General features: G+C 46.7%; 1 protein-coding gene across 1 annotated transcript in view; it reads right to left on the reverse strand.

The window, feature by feature from the left end:
* LOC129381589 (uncharacterized) overlaps positions 1-16,809 on the reverse strand; it is a 23,528-nt gene extending 6,719 nt beyond the window's left edge. The window contains exons 1-7 of the mRNA XM_055064598.2: positions 16,411-16,809; positions 15,297-15,395; positions 13,177-13,329; positions 11,988-12,305; positions 7,374-8,045; positions 4,252-4,475; positions 1,506-1,839 (exon numbers count right to left, since the gene is read on the reverse strand). Coding sequence (XP_054920573.2) covers positions 1,506-1,839; positions 4,252-4,475; positions 7,374-8,045; positions 11,988-12,305; positions 13,177-13,329; positions 15,297-15,395; positions 16,411-16,629 — 2,019 coding nt within the window. The 5' untranslated portion in view covers positions 16,630-16,809. The remainder of the gene's footprint in view (positions 1-1,505; positions 1,840-4,251; positions 4,476-7,373; positions 8,046-11,987; positions 12,306-13,176; positions 13,330-15,296; positions 15,396-16,410) is intronic.
* Positions 16,810-17,112: the final 303 nt, after the last annotated feature.

The following is a 17,112-nucleotide window of genomic DNA, read 5'->3' on the forward strand; positions in this document are numbered from 1 at the left end:
GTGTGTGTGTGTGTGTGTGTGTGTGTGTGTGTGTGTGTGTGTGTGTAATATCGCTCGGCTTGAGGCGCGGTTGGCGTGGCATTTTGCTGAGTGCGAGAGTGGTTTGATTCCTCCGGACGCTCGAACTTTTGACATACAACGGGAACTCCCTTAAAGAGCTTGGCGGGCGATCACAGGAAACGTAGTTCGTGTACATTCTGACAAGTGTAAAAAAAACTAAAATATTATTTGAGCTAAAACGTAATTAATACGGTAATTAATTATTTTGTCACTTGATTTCTGAGCGATCTACTGCTGAAACTTCGCTCCCACATATTAGAAAACGCTACTGTTGGCTATGAATTGTTTCGCACCTTAAGTTAGAACTTTAACTATCAAATTCATTACAGCGATATATATGACGTCAGCGAATTAACTCGCAAACGTAAGGCACCATTCATACATATTTTCGCGGCGCTGGCACTCATTAAAAGTACACTGACATGAATAGTGTGATCATTCATCTAATCTTCTGTAATGTTTGTGTGTAATAGCATTTAAGGGAAGTGTATGCCAACATATCGCGCGTAAATGTCCCGCATGGTGCAAACATCATATACCGTGTATCCCAGCTAACGTTAGCCAAGCTGTTCAGCAAAAAAGAAAAGAAAGATTGGAAAATACGGTGCACGATACAATAATAAAACCTAGGGTGTTTGGTTGTCAGAAGACCGACGACTGAAAACCGTAGCTCTTGAAATTGTATCTTGCACTGTGTCCTTTATACACTTTTTTTTTTCATTGAAGAGCTTGGTTACCGTTACCTCGGGCACCCTATACGGGTGACATCCTAAAGCCCTGGCGCAGAACTATTTAATTAAATGTCGCCTGCATGGAGCAGACACGGTTTTCTGTTCATTGTTTTTTTTTTCATTTTTGATTCTCATTTCCTAAATATATGCACATAGTTTAAAGAATTACTAATTTTGCGGATTCTTCCGACTCGCCGTGCGTCCCTTCGAACGTTGAGAAAAGCCCAAAATAGGTCCTAGGCTAGCACCTTCGCCAAATGCTTAGTTTAACATTTGTACGTTTGCTTGCTTTCATTTTTCGCACCCCTCTCGGGCTGTCGGAAAGAACGTGTATGATCGAGAGTCAAGAAAATTTTAGTCCAAATAAGCAGGCGACTCGCGGCGCTCGTCATCCTGCCACATTTCGCCAATTACCATCACCTAGTTTTACACTGCCTTTTAAAGAGTCCTTTGAATCATTTTTCTCTTGAACTCGCGTTATTATTCAAAAGTTTAATTTTGGGCATCTGTTTTTCGGATATCACTATTTACTTATATTGTTGCTTGTGCGCCTGTGTCAGTAGGAGCTTTAACGGTTACGCCGTCGTCGACAAGGACGTCACAATATTTATTCAGCTTTGAGACAGCAATACATTACGGTGGTAAGCGCATCCGCTGTCTTTTCTATTAACATTATTTCACTTCTGAGGGTAACAAAAGTAAATGCCATCTTGCCTTGCTGGACCTCTTCGTCTTTCGAAGGCCCGACGACCTGTTCCGGCCGGTCTCTCCGGAGCCGACCTTGGGTATGGTCACCCTGAGCTCCCGCTGCGTGCTCGAACGCCCGCCCGCAAATTCCTCGTCGCGACCCCCTCCTCGGTTGTGCCGCGAGCTCTTGATGACTGGTCGCACCACGACTTCCTCCGTGCCCTTCTCCTTGCTGTAGGGCAGGTCGTTAGTCTCGTCATCCTCGCTGGAGTCGCTACCAGAGGACGCGCACTGATTGACGGCCTTCGGAGGTGCCGCGTCGTCTTGGCACGCGTTCAGCCCCTTGAGTCGTCTAGTGTGCCTGAAGGAAGCATAGCGCAACGCGTTTCGGGCAGGATACAGTGTTATGTGGTCTGGAGGTCAGACCGAAGCTCAGTACTCAAGTCTTCAAGCTCAGCCCTGAGCTCCGCACGTTGGATTAATAAAGAAAATTAAATTGTGGAGTTTTACATGCCAATACAATACCACGATATGATTATGAGGCATGCTGTAGTGGGGGACTCCGGATTAATTTTGACCACCTGGGGTTCTATAACGTGCACCCAACGTACGGTAAATGGGCGTTTTTGCATTCCTCCACCATATAAGTGCGGCTGCCTCAGCCGGAATTCGACCTCGCGCCCTCGGTATTATCAGCGCAACGCCAAAGCGACTACGTCACAAAGGCGGGTTCCGCACGCTGGATGCAGGATCGCAATTAACAAAAGGCAAGGGATCAAAGAATAAAAACAAACCACTTGTTTACGAGGTAGTTGACGTGCAAGGTCGTTACCTATCCACTAGAATAGCTTTCCGTGAGTGAGGCAGCCACTTCCAGATGCTTATCCGTACTAGTTACTCTTGTTTCTCGGTAACCTGCCTACCTTTCCTACCTCCTTACCTTACCTGACCCTACCTTACCTTACCTACCTACCCTACCTTACATACTTACCTTATCTACCTACCTACTTACCTACCTACCTACCTGCTTATTTATTCATCTACCCATCTATCTATCTGCATATCTATCTATCTATCTATCTATCTATCTATCTATCTATCTATCTATCTATCTATCTATCTATCTATCTATCTATCTATCTATCTATCTATCTATCTATCTATCTATCTATCTATCTATCTATCTATCTATCTATCTATCTATCTATCTATCTATCTATCTATCTATCTATCTATCTATCTATCTATCTATCTATCTATCTATCTATCTATCTATCTATCTATCTATCTATCTATCTATCTATCTATCTATCTATCTATCTATCTATCTATCTATCTATCTATCTATCTATCTATCTATCTATCTATCTATCTATCTATCTATCTATCTATCTATCTATCTATCTATCTATCTATCTATCTATCTATCTATCTATCTATCTATCTATCTATCTATCTATCTATCTATCTATCTATCTATCTATCTATCTATCTATCTATCTATCTATCTATCTATCTATCTATCTATCTATCTATCTATCTATCTATCTATCTATCTATCTATCTATCTATCTATCTATCTATCTATCTATCTATCTATCTATCTATCTATCTATCTATCTATCTATCTATCTATCTATCTATCTATCTATCTATCTATCTATCTATCTATCTATCTATCTATCTATCTATCTATCTATCTATCTATCTATCTATCTATCTATCTATCTATCTATCTATCTATCTATCTATCTATCTATCTATCTATCTATCTATCTATCTATCTATCTATCTATCTATCTATCTATCTATCTATCTATCTATCTATCTATCTATCTATCTATCTATCTATCTATCTATCTATCTATGCAAAATCGTACCATCTTTTCCGCATCTGCTGGTGTCGTCCACTTCGGAAATTGTCAAGGTGAGACCTGAGTAATTCAGTATCTATCGATACTGCTTCCATTTAGGGTTTTTCAGATATTGAATATGAGCCAAGTGGTTGCCGAAACCTCCATGGCCGAAAGTGTCTCACGGCACATATGAGGTCTTTGGCTCCTGTACAAGAAAAGTCAGCAAGGACTGCGTGCAGAACATCGAACGAACGACTCGTTTTGCGCGAAGCTGAAGAGAAACATTACACTATAAGTGATTTTGTTACATTGCACCTAGTTCTACGTTAATGCAATTACTGCCAGGATCCTCAAAAAGTAATACATTGTTAAAACATTTTGCGATTATTGTGTAGAAGGCCAGTTTCTCCAAAGCTCGTTATGTTTATACGCAAGTTGCAGCTAGTATAAATAGTTCTCAAATACGTTTTTACGCATATTAACCAAGATGTCACATTAGTTCAAGAATTGTCGTACTTGCAGGCAGGTGGCCTAGTGATGCTAGTCCTCCGAGACACACCGCAGTAATACCAGTCCCCCAAGCCAGATATCTTACCATATCTTCGCACACGTCCTAATGGCAAATGGAGGCAACCTTTTGTCTTTTGAATATTGAATTTCAAAGCGGTAATGCCATCGCTATGCCCATCACCATATATCAAAGTACACACAAGTCGTCGAGAGATAACGTGAAACTTGGCTCATCTTACCAATACAACGTTCGCTGCTACACATTCCTGTGGAAAGCGTCTGTCTAAACCGTATCTCTATCTCTCACTATAGGGTTCAGTTATGACATTCGTGTAGTACTTCCTGTTCTGGCTGAACTACTCTGCACACATGCTTGGACGCCATCTGAAGTAGCAGTGCGGTCTGACCTGACGTAACTGTGCTTGCGACGGAAGCGGGGAGTATCAACGGTTTCACGTGACCGGGCGCCGTTGCTGTGGTGATAAGTCTTGCGATCGCGTTCCACGAAGCCGCGCTCCGCTTTTTCCCGGTGCCGTGAAATGCAACGCTCCTTCTCTACGAGGGAGCTTGAGCTACGGATCACGTGCTCTACCGTCAACTTGTGAGGCTCCGGCAACGAGACCAGAATCACCTGCGAAAGACATTGCACTTTTCACTTCTGCTTCCAGGTCACTACTTCAAGCCATCATGAGAAACTGGCGGGTAAACCTTTTTTTTTCAGGCACTGTGGAACAGATTTTTAGCTCGCAAGCCGAAAGGACGCAAGCATGGGATTTAGGCAGACTTGATAATACATGCTGTTAATAACAATAAAGCGAGCTATACGGAGAAGAAAGCACGTACTTTCAAGAGCGCCATGTACGTGTACACGCGTTTTCTTGATTGTCTGCGTCTAATTCGTGTTATGGTTTACACCAGAAAAGATGTTGCAGTGGAATAAGCATTGCTAGTACCACCGCTACGCGAAATCGCCTTTACCTCTGCGTAGTATTATTGTATACTACCGGAAGGATGATCGCCGCTGAAGCCGGTCACGTCTTCTAGTAGTGACGGGTTTAGAGCTAAACAAAAAGCAGAAATACAGTATGCGCTAATTCCATGTCTCTTTGCTTTTGACAGGGTGGTGATAAATATGTTCTTTTACATTAGAGGGAGCAGTCAACCCCCTTAATTAGCAGCATAGCTCTTCTTCCTCGTTACACAGGTAAACGCTTAAGTGTATGCCGTGCAAGCTTTTCTCTTCAGGCTATGTTCATGGACTGCGACTTTCTGCAAGAGGTAGGCTAATTTTTTTTAATCTCTGTTTAATTCTGACGCGCCTAAATATGTGTCCACGCATAGGCCTGTGGGCGCGACGCTCGCAGCAAGAGTGTTTCTGAAAGCTGTCTTCTCTGCATTAGGACCATTTGTGGGGAGAAGCCCGCTACAGTGATTCAATTAGCTTTGCACGTGATTGTTCCGTCGGGCCACCGAATACTTGCGTCCGTTAGAAGGATCTAATGGTTTTTCGTCACAGTGCGAAACGCACACGTCGCATGCTCAGTATTGACGATGATAGCAGCATTCATTAGATAACATCCTGTAAGTGTCTACTTAGTGGACATGCCCATGTTGTCTACTGCTGAAGTTCTATTTGGTTGGGGACTGGGGCAAGCGTGAGAAGGAGACAGACTCCCCCAGTCAATCAGCGCTTCAGCAGCAGACAAAATGGACATGTCTACTAGGAGAACACTTGCAGACTATTCCCCTGAATGAAGGTTGCCGGTGGGACGAAATAGTCGTGTCACTAGTACTCCAGGGACATCGACCCCGCATGAGAGGCAATGCGGAGACAAGTTTAAGGCTCGTCAGAAGCGTAATACTAGAACTCTCATGCATTTGGAAAAGAATCTGGAGGTCTGCAAAGCTTTTATTTTAAAAAAGCAGGTTAGGGGCGAAGAGAAGGTAGCAGGCGTCGGCGGAAAGCAGCGCTGAGGCAGAGCGCAAGGAGTTTCGAACGCCTCTTCTGGTTCATTTCTAGCACGAACATGTTTAGATACGAACCTTGCCTTCCCCCTGCATGCAAAACAAAATGTGTTTTGGGCCCCCAATAACGCCCGCCTACCGCCACTGGAGAAATACTTGGAATCGGAAGAAATAAAATTCGCAGTTCCAGCCGAAAGGCGGAGCACCGATTGCGATAGCAAAGTAGTAGATAGCTGTACGAAGTAAGGATAGTAGATTTTATTGGCCGTATAAACTTGTAAATATTCGCTTACTAACCAAATTAACAATGATAGAATGCGTAAGCGTCACTCAACGAGGACGTAGAAAGAAACAGACACACAGAGACAGCGCTGTCTTTGTGTGTCTGCTTCTTTCTATGTCCTTGTTCCGTCGCGCTTACACATTCTATCATGGATTCAAACCAACTAGCCCGTGAACGTGTTTTAACTAAATTAACCAACATGGTGTCACACGCGCACAGGTAAACATGAACACATCGCACTCGATGACAGTGGAAACTGTCTGTGAAAACGCTGGAGTTACGAATCGCGGCAGCAGCCGCGAGCCAATTGACCTCCGTGCATCTGTCGCTTCAACGCGAACGAAACGTCGAAAGCACAGCGCATACGAAGCTGCCGGCATTACGCGCACTCTGCAAACATCGCAGATCGCTTTGAATATGAGGCCCAAGCGGGCACGCACTTTGGCCACGTCGGAGATCGCTTTCAAGACACACGAGCGCCGGCAACGCGTCCCTACGATGTCGGCCAAAAGAGTCTACTACGGCGTCCGCGATTCGCGTGGCCAACGCCGTAGTAGGAGCCGCGGTTGTCTCCGCTCTGTACGTAGTGGCGGGCGAGGAGGAAATAGAGGCACCTTAGCAGCCGTCGGAGAAGAACGCCCCTCTTCCCTCATTAGAGTTCTCTAGAGGGTGTTGAGAGGGTACGCATCTGAGCGGCATTCCTCGGTCGCACACGCAAGATTGAAGCGCGTTCGCCGGCTAACCGTCGCACGCTTTCATTCATACGGAACCTCACGACGACGGCGACTGCAGAAATGCGCCTGGCGTGTCCATATAATTGCTATCGCAATAAAAACATTAAAAGTATGCCGCAGCAGTTTAGCAACAGCGTGCCGCTGCCGGCATTGACTAGTAAATCCAGCGTCGGCATCACGTGGTTTCAATGGCTTGTACTTCAACACCCTGTCTAGTCTGTTTTCTTTTTTCGTCTGTCTTTTATGCTGGGATAGTATTACGTCTAACAAGCTCACTTCAGAGTCTGCCATTGTTGTACTGATGGTAATTAGGCGCTGTAGGCAAATGTGAAGCTGCTCACTATGAGAACAAGGTTGTGTGCTCGATTCCCGCTTGCAGCGGCCGCTTCCGACGGGGGCGCAATGCAAAAACGCTCGCGTACAGTGCTTTGGGTTTAGTTAAAGAACCTCGGGTGATCGAAGGTAATCTGGAGCCTTCCACTACGGCATCTTTCATAAACCAGTGTAGGTTTAGGACGTTAAAACACAATATTTTTAAGCTACATACCTGACTGTCTCCCTGAAGCTCGCAGGTCTGCCCCGGCTTCATGCGGTGCACGAAGCGTTCAGTGCTGTCCTCATTATTCTCCTCTTCATCACCGTCACCCTCGTCGTCGACGTTGTCCTCGTCTTCCTTGTCCTCTACATTGTCCTGACAAGGACAATGCAGTTTCAGGAGGTTGGATATGCTGCGCATCAGCGGCGAAGGCGGAAAATTGAGCTCCAGGACGTGCTTTTCGACCGTGGACTCCACGGGCCCATCGGCGCAGCGCCTTTTGGAGCTGCTACGGCTCCTGTCTCGGCTACTAGCGCGGTCTTTTCGACGGCCGCGGGTCTGCGAGGATGACTCCCGCGTGTGCGTGAAGGTGAGCGTAGTGGGACCGTCACCTTCGCGATTGCGCCTCGTAACAGCTACCTTTTCGCCGCACTCGTTTTCGGAAGACGATGACGAAGAGGAACTGCCGGTGTCTACCGAGCGATAGTTGGAGCGGTACCGGCTGAAGACGTCCCCGCACTTCCCGTCTGCCTGATTCGTAGTGCCGTTCTCGCCCAATGCTTTGCTTCTCTTCTCGCTTTTTCTTCCGCCGCGGCACTGTTGGGCGCCATTTTGGGCGTCACCGTCCTCTTCTGCGCCCATTCTGCGGTGATGGTCTCCTTCTGGGGCATGCTTCATTGATGCCTGAAAGGAAGGTGTTTATTATTGACCTAGACGGAAGGCACAAGGGAGTTTTAGCTTCAACGTAAGCGTACTGACTTTTGCGGAATGCGGTTTCACCGGAGACGTAAATCTGTGACCGCGATGATAATGATTTCTACTGAAAATTTTCTCTGCAAACGTGGCGGCGACAAACAGTCACTTGGCCTGCTTCAGCTAATCGGGTTTTATATACTTAAATAGCGTTTCAGCGTCTTGCCTATCTCTATGATCTTCTGTCTCTTCATAAAACTTATATCGCTGTATCGTACACTTATCTATGCCTGCACCTTGCTGGGTGAATATCTTGACGTTACATTATTACCTGCTGATTCGTTTCCGGGCTTTTGCTGCCGCAGCCGTGCATACACGTGCCTCATCTTGTTGCACATATTTGCTTCGGTTTGTTCTTTGAAAACGGCTGGAAGAGTGTCGCCACCTGGTGGCGCAGAGTGTAACCACAGTGGACACTTACTTAATATTGCAGTAACCAACAAACCTGGCTCCGTTAATTAAGCTGTCGGTGCAAATTCTGTATATTCGTTAACGTGTAGCCCCTTGTTTAAATATTTTTATTCGAACGCACATGCAACACGAAAACGTGTTTAACACTTTGTGCACGGCTGGACAAAGCGTCACAAGATGTCGTTACCAAGGTGTTTGCTACTAAGGCTAAATTTGAGCACAGAGAAATTAGGCATTACGATCCTTAATTAAGATACCAGTAACGACATGATATCAATTCAACAGCAAGTCATACCCATAGTTCTATATATATATATATATATATATATATATATATATATATATATATATATATATATATATATATCAGAAAGAAGGAAGGGCCTACTTAAGTATCCACCAAGATAGCGTGAGTATGAAGAGAACGCGGAATGCAGCAATAATAAGGCCTGGCCATTTAAGCTGACAAGCACAGTGTATACAATGTGCACTAGCGCTCGTGTCTGCTAAGTTTTACATCCCTAGCACTGTGGAAAGAACTTAATTTTCAAGCCAAACGCGCCGTTTGCCCTTCTCCTAGCGGGCACCGCGCTCCCAACCGGAGAGTCGACGTCAAGAGAGAGAGAGAAACGAAGAGGGAAAGTCAATCGCTCAAGTGCGCCAACGTAGAAGTCAGTGCTATGACATCACCCACAGTGACACGTGACTTCGAGACTTATTCAAGGCAACATCAGTTATTTGTTTATTCTGTAGCCTCAGTAGACTAACTAAAGTTTAAAGAAATACTAAAACACACAAACCGAATGTCTGCGTGTACTTCCGTTTCGTCTGCTTATTCCAACGCTTGCGCGCAGAAAACGAAACTATGTAATTTTTTAGCATGTTCCAGTGCTGCGATCATGCTCTCTCATCCTTTCGCGTCTGCTTCAGTGATCTTGATTGTGGCACTTACTTGTACTGCTAATCAATTGTTCTCGTGCAGAGCACGAAAAAATCGTCCGCTGCGCGAAACAAGACAGACCGGAGACAGACCGAGACAGAGACAGACCGTCTCTGGAAGTGCGCCATTCAGTAAAAACACCAGAGAGAGAAAAAGAAGGCGGGGCCCGTGACGAATCCGTCACGCGATTCTCCGGTACCGGTATAGGAGAACGCAGGGAAGGAATTTCGCTTGCGGATGCTCGATGGGGAAAGTGGAAGGAGTGTCTGTGCTGGCGGTGACGCGTGCCTCCTAAAATCGTAGGTTCGTGGCTCTCTAGACATAGGAAACGTCCACGCCTAGTAACGTTGTGATTCAACGAAAGTGGAAGTATTAGCTGGTCAGCAGTTGAGATAAGCAAGAGACTTTTAGAGTACTCGTGGCACAAGAAAAGCGGAAAAGAGATCGATGGAACCGGAGTCGTTACATGGCATAGATAACTGTAAAACATAGACATAGAGGTTTTAACGAAGAAAGAAAAGATCAAGGAGAGATAGACCAAACGCTAGACTGTGGTAGGTGTTCTAAAAACCCGATCAGATTAAGCAGGCTAAGTGACTATTCGTCGCAGCCCCGTTTCAAGTGGAATTCCAATAAAAATCGTGATCATAATCTACCGTCCAGGTCTTCGGTATTCCGTGAAGGTTAATGCGTTTACAGACAAACTAAAGCTTCCGTCTGAAATGCTTGCAGTCGTGCTGACTTTTTAATGTGAAAGCCTTATACGTCTCATCGGGCAGTCGACACTCAAACTCCTTGAGCGTAAAAAACGCGGCGACGGCAGCAAAGGTACAATAAGGCTACGAACCCTCAACTTTTGTCGGAAATCGAACCCTCGGCCTTTGGTGGCAGTTGAACCCTAGACCTGTGGTGGAACTCACCACACCCACCACCCACCCACCACTCACCCACCACCTTTGGTGGTAATTAAGGCGAAGTTAAATAAGGCACAGGTAATTAATATTGATTCAAGGCCCTCGAACCCCACGCCCTTTGGTGGGAGTCGAACCCTCGACCTTTGGTGGGATGACTAAGTGAAGTAGACCAAGCGAATTACGAGGGATGTGTTCGTCATGTGTCTGTCTTTAATGCACCGGCACTTGGGCTTTCGCCTTCAATTCGTCTTAGGGATAACATAAGAGACCCGGTGATTTTGTTATTTTGTAGGAGTAATCAAGCGAACATGTACGCACAATTTTTCCTAAATGTCACTGTTTCTTATATGTGTGCCTTAACTCATCTATTATTGTGTTCTGGTTCTCATAGACAGAAAATGAGGTAGGGTAACTCGCCGAACGCGACAAATGCAAATGCGACCTTATGACGCCAAGCTCGCAATTTCCTTTAGCGTTACCCTTCGCACGAGCCGCATGACACATCCAGACATCTAGAGGGCACTATTCTTAAATACACGCGAGTCATACTTTCTCTCCTTTCGTACCCACCGAGGTGACATAGTGGCTTTGGTGTTGCGCTACTAATCCCGTGGGCGAGGGATCCCATCACGGTTGCGGCGGCCGCATTTCAGTGGGGGCGCAAGGCAAAAACGCCACTGGGCCATGCATTGGGGCACGTTTAAGAATCTCCGGTCGCCAAAATTATTCTCGAGTCCTCTACTACTATGGCGTGCCTCATAAAGATATCGTCGTTTTGGCACGTAAAACCCTCGAATTTTTTTTTTTTACCCTTTCGTGCCTTGTCACCTTGCAATGCAAAATATGACTTCATAATTACAGCTTGGAACAAGACAGTTGTGACCCGATCTATTTCGAAGTCAGCGCTTCGCTTGTCCAGTTTTATTGCTCGTGCTAGTAAGAACTCGTTCAAACCAACACTGCGCTGAGAAAGGTTAACTCTTGGCCATCACATCTGCGTGTGTGACTACACCTGTAACCTATCAGATAGTGGCTTTGCTTTCGAACTAGCGAGTTGCCCTGAATACATGCCTTACTCTGGCACCAGCTCATTGTCGATTTACGGTAACAGAGTTGTAGCCTCTTTGTGAACTATTACCCTTTGCGGAATACTGGACGCGGGCAGCGCTAGTGGCGCCGCTTCGTGAGGTTGGGCTCAACTAGAGCACAAGAAACTTAAATTGCAGCGATAGCGTTGTATACTTCGCTGCTAGTGTGAAGACGTCGGTGTTTTATTCATTTTTCTCTCAACGAGGCCACTCATGCAACAAAAAATAATATTACGAAAACATTTTGGTTGGAAAAAGCGCCAGAAGTTGCCAGCACTGGTCCCATCCGTTTACAGTTACTGTATATGGTTCCCTTTAGGGGAGCTCCCTTTAGAGCTTTTCACTCTCTTTATAGGGGAGTCATTTATAGTAGATGACTCCTCTTGGGGGAGCTTTTATGACTAACTTTAGAGGAGCCATTTACAGTAACTCTACGCTCGGTGTTCTGGTATTTCGCGGACGAAAATCCCCGGACGGGATAACATTAAAATTACGCCGGCTTGTCACCCCGCTTACGCACTCTGAAGCAGCAGGAGTCGCTGGCCGCTGGACTCCGGCAGCAGCGCCTGTGTCTTTCGGGAACCGTGGACGCAGGTTGAGCACCGCGATCGCTGAAGTCACCGTCGCGTGTCCGGCGCTGGTGCCTGTAGTGGTGGTGCCTCTGACGCCGGTGAGTAATCGGCCCGCCATCCGGGTGTTTTTGAACTGCAGGACACTCGTCTCTGCGCATCTCAGGTCGGTCGACGGCCGACGAGGCGGACCGGTGACGGTGACGACGGCTGCCCGACCGAGACCTAGAGACGCGATGGCCGTCATCGTGTGCCTTCCCAGCAGCCCTCTGCGCGCGGCAAGCAACGGAAATGGTCCCTTAAATGTGGAGCACGTCTATGGACGATTTTATTTTGAATTCGTGGGGGCGCCGCCATCTTGGGCTGACACACGAACAATCCCCAAAGTTTTGTGCGAAGTACATCGAATAGCAGTGTGATCATGAAACACGGAACGCATCCATACAACCATTTTCGTGCGTGTGAATCGGCTGTAGTAGCCTGCATTTGGTTGTGGCAAGTAGGAAACGGCAGCGTCAACAGTCCAAGATGGAGGCACTCATACAACCTCCAAGTTGACAAGCGAGAAGGCACCCCTGACTTCGCAGATGGCTGTAACTGCAGTTACCCGGCCAGGCGCGCTTGGTTATGGGCAAGTGTGCATTCCTACACGCTTTAGCAAAACGAAGACTTTTCTCTTTTGTACTAATGCTTTGAACGTGCTATTTGCGAAGTAACTAAGCCGTATAAGCCGTATTGCCTCCAGACAACCTCATAAATCGAGCAGGTTACACACACACACATGTGCCAAAGTGTCGTGAAGTTCGTGGAACCGAAGTTTTCCTCCTACCGAGCTTTTTCGACAGTTTTTTTGTGGGTGAGGTTGTCCGTCCTTCCCGAGTGCTTTACCACAGCATCTAAGCCTTCAGACGACCCATAGCTCTTGCCCGAGAGCACGTGCGTCTCAAAGAGCTATAACAGTGGGCGCCAGAGCACGATCCCTTTGCCTCGGCGTCCTTGTAGCCACGGTGAAAGTCCGACCACCACCCAACCGGCATCCACCACAAAAACGGGTGAAAGAGCCAGAGAAAGCTATTCGCTTTAAAATGATATACGTTGGAGCGCTACAGGCTAACGCTACGGAGCTACGTGGCCAACCACCTGGTTCCTGCATTTTTTCCTCCGGCACTCGCAGCGACCGTGCCCTGCGGTACATCGGCTTCTTGACGGAGTAGCCGGCAGCGCCGTGGTCTGGAACTTCAGAAGCCGGTTGGACACCTCCTTGCTGTCTTTGTCTCCGCTGTTCGGTGCAACCTGCATGGGTCCTCTTTTACAAACGTCATAATCTTCATCCGAATGAAACATAGTGAGGAACAAAGACGCGTTCCTGGTGTTCTCCGATTAGTGTAAAGCGCGCACATTGCAGCTTTAAATCCTCTAAATTCGTCGTTCTTCCAGAGTCTAGACTTCTGCTACAACGGTAGTTTCCTTTTTTTTTCTTGTAATCGCATCTGTTGCCCAACGGTGGCACTGGATGCCCGGTGAAGGTCGCTCAGACCACCCGACCTGTGCACTGTAAGCAACTAAGACCGTCGGAGGCACAGACTACTAGTTTTATTTTATAGTACACATGACCAGTGTATGCGCTGCAGTTACAAAGCAATCTTCGAAGGCTGCGCTCGATATTAGACTTTTTCATGGCTGCTTCGACTATTGATATATGGTACCAATATACGTATACGTATAACTGCGCACAGAATGTCTCGGACCGCGCATCACAGAAGAAAAGGAAGCTTTTTTTACGGCTGGAGGCAGCTTTATTTCCGAAGGGCAGTGCAAAAAATCTCAAAGGCAAATGCATAATACGCACTTGTATCATCATCTCTTCGGAAGCGAAGAAATTCAACGTAGGAAATTGTAATTGTAAATTGCAACATCACTTGCAAATATGTTGCAGTGCATGCATCGTGCTAACAGCTCTTCAGATACTGTATTTAAAACGTTTTAGCAGAACTAGCTTTGTTTGTTGTTTGTTTGTTAGCTTGTTTGTTTCCTTGGTTGTTTACTTCTTCATTTACTTGTTCATTCGTTTGTTTGCTTGCTTACGTGTTTGTTTGTTTATGCTTCCTAGTTGGTGTTTTTGTTGTTTGTTTGTTCGTTCGGGTGTCAGTTTGCTTTTTGTCTGCTTGATTGATTGATTTTTCTGCGAAAGCGTCAAATGGCCCATTTAACGAAAAAGCAGGCGTCTGTGGTCTGCAGCAGTGAAGCGGCACGTAAACTCTCTTGCCATTGGCTGCGACGCCACGTCACGAGCTGCGCCTCGACGGAGAAGAGTGGAGGAAAGGGCCCACCTGCTTTGCAGAAGGGTTGAAATCTGGGCCAGTTGGTACATACTTGAACGAGAAAACCAGTCAAAAACACAAAGGACAAGATGAGATGTTCATCTCGATAGAGCGCCAGGTGTTGCGTGAGGGGAGAGGGCATCGCCGCGACTCCACGTCACCCTCGCTCTCGAACTCGGCACGAGCGCTCCTCGACGGAGCAGGACCAACGCCTCCTGTAGATAGCACGCCTGTGCGCTCTGCTTGACGTCATACCGAAATTTCGGCTGTCAAGCCCGGCGGGGCAAAAGCGGTGACGTCAAAATTACCGCGTCTTACTCGGGAGCATCCCCATTAAATTCTATGGCAGTTGAGCAAGGTAGCATGACGTCATGGATCGAAGTGCGCAGACCTTGTGCTATCTAGGAGGCGTTGGCAGAGCGGACGAAAGGGAATGCGATTCTACGCCAGTTGTTTCGTGAGGGGAGAGGGGATCGCCGCGTCACTGGCATGCAGCATTGGCACCGCAGGTTGCTGCTGACTGTTGGCTCGGGTAGCACGTAGCGCTATGGTACATTAGTCGCAGCGCAAAACTCGAACATCGCTCAGCGCCGTTCAATTGGAACACTAATGCTTTCGCATGCACAACTCATAAGATCCGCTTAGGTGTCCTTGGATTTCATTTTTGTTTGAGCGTTTGTTTGTTTCTCTGTCCGTCCGTCCGTCCGCTTTCTTGCGTTTGTTTGTTCGTTTGTTTCATTGGTTGCTAGTTTATTCTTTCATTTGTTTCTTCGTTGTTGGTTTGTTAGTATGTCTGCTGGTTTGTTTGCGTGTTTCTTTTTTCGTTAGAGCATTCGTTTGTTCCTTTGTTTTTCGTTGGTCTGCTCGTTCGTTTGGCTGTTTGGTTAGTTTGTTTGAACGTAACTGGTTGAGTCCGCAAAAGCAAGACGCTGCGCTCACCTCAGCTGCTTTGTCGGCATCGTTGTCATTCATGTCGTCCTCAAGCATTGTCGGTTTGGCGCTGGATTGCTCGAAATACGTGCCGATCTGCTTCAGCTCCTGAAAGAAGCAAAAAAAAAAGTGAACACATTGCATTTTTCGTGGTTCTTAAGGAGACATTATAAATACCAAGACTACGGTTAGTTTAGCCTAGCGAATATTTTTTTTAGCTGATTTGCTTTTATTTTGCTGTTATTGGTGACACAATTGATGGACAAAGTTTGCCTTTTTGAATTTCACACCCGTACCACAGCACTGGTGCGTTAGTATGACGTCGCGGACTTAAGCATATTTAAGCCGATTTCATATAGTAAAGAAAAAAATCTCAGAACTCACTAATTTAATTCTTCGGTTTCTTAATGCAGCAATGTAATTCTTGGCTATCCATAAACTAATAACAGACTTTGTACATACGATGACTTCACGAGGAGCTAGCGCGGGAGCTCCTCGTGACAATCCCGTCATTCGCGTTTCCATTACTTCTCGATTTTCACGGACAGGCTGACATTTGTAGTATTCTAAAATTGTAATTTACTAGCCCATATGATTTAAAATTTCCAACTTCACCACTGTTAAACACCACTGCACAATTGGTATAATGTATTACTCTTTTATATTGAATGTATGTTTTGTAAAGCCTCTCCTGCTTGGACGCATTGCCTGCAGTATTGCATGCAATAAAAAAATCAAAAATCTTATCCCTCCGTTTCCCCTGTGGCGGCTTCGGGAGAGGAGAAGCGCAGTTGCCTTACCGCTGGCACTCGCGCCGCTGGATACAAAGCAATCATGACTAATCGACGCACATGTATAACCACCTACACTACCGCGACGGATTTGCTGGTTAATGTCTCTGTTCTTTACGGAAATGCGCAATAAAACGACGAACGCGGTTTAACATAATACCCTCACTGCAAGAAATATATGCATTCGAGCGCACCATTGTTTTAAAAAAAGCGTATATCTTTCTTAGAGCATTCGGCAATTCGCTTACATTTACGGTTTCTGGACAATTTTGTTACGTGAGTGCACGAGAAAAACGCAAGTCTCCGTGTCGAGTGCTGGGTACGTGGCGCACCTTGAGAAACTCCTCGCTCACTGACGACGTAGAGAAGCCGCCGGACGCCACAGGGTGCGCTGCAATCGCGGCGGGGTTCGAGTCGTCGTCGTTTTCCGGGTTGGAGTCGCCCGCCCCCTGCTTTCGCAACGCCTGCTCCTCCGCCGCTGTTCCGTCCGTGGTCTGGTCCTCCCGTCTATCCTTCAGTCCGTAGGTCGAGCCCTCGTTCCCTTGGTTCATGGCCACAATCCACTACGACCTGTCGGCGGCGTCGGAGCCGCTGCGGGAGCTCCCATTGGTTTTCGAGGTCCGGTCGCAGCTTCGGAGCCTCGGGAGACGGGGCGGCGCGCTCGCACGGGCCAGTAATTTGGACAGAAAGCGCGATACTCGAGTCTCGACCCTGAGCTCCACAGCCCAGGGTCGTCGTCTTTCTTTTCCTCTAGAAGGATGAAGGTTCCATTTTGATTATGATGATGATGGTGGTGATGATGATGATGATGATACATTTTAGTGGCTCGCATCCACCAGTTGGGCTATCACTAACTTCGCTGGTCATTCTCTCCTTGGGGCGTATCCGCTGTGATTCAGCAACAGCCACGTCTTTGTTGCTGTACCAGTTTATTTCACAATGCTAAATTTGATAATGCGATGACCATTCTTTGGGCACTTAACGCACTTCTTCGGGGACTGGCTGTCTGTCTCTCTGACCGTTTTCCCGCCAAC

The sequence above is a fragment of the Dermacentor andersoni genome, chromosome 11 (genome assembly GCF_023375885.2).
Source record: "Dermacentor andersoni chromosome 11, qqDerAnde1_hic_scaffold, whole genome shotgun sequence".
NCBI lineage: Eukaryota > Metazoa > Arthropoda > Arachnida > Ixodida > Ixodidae > Dermacentor > Dermacentor andersoni.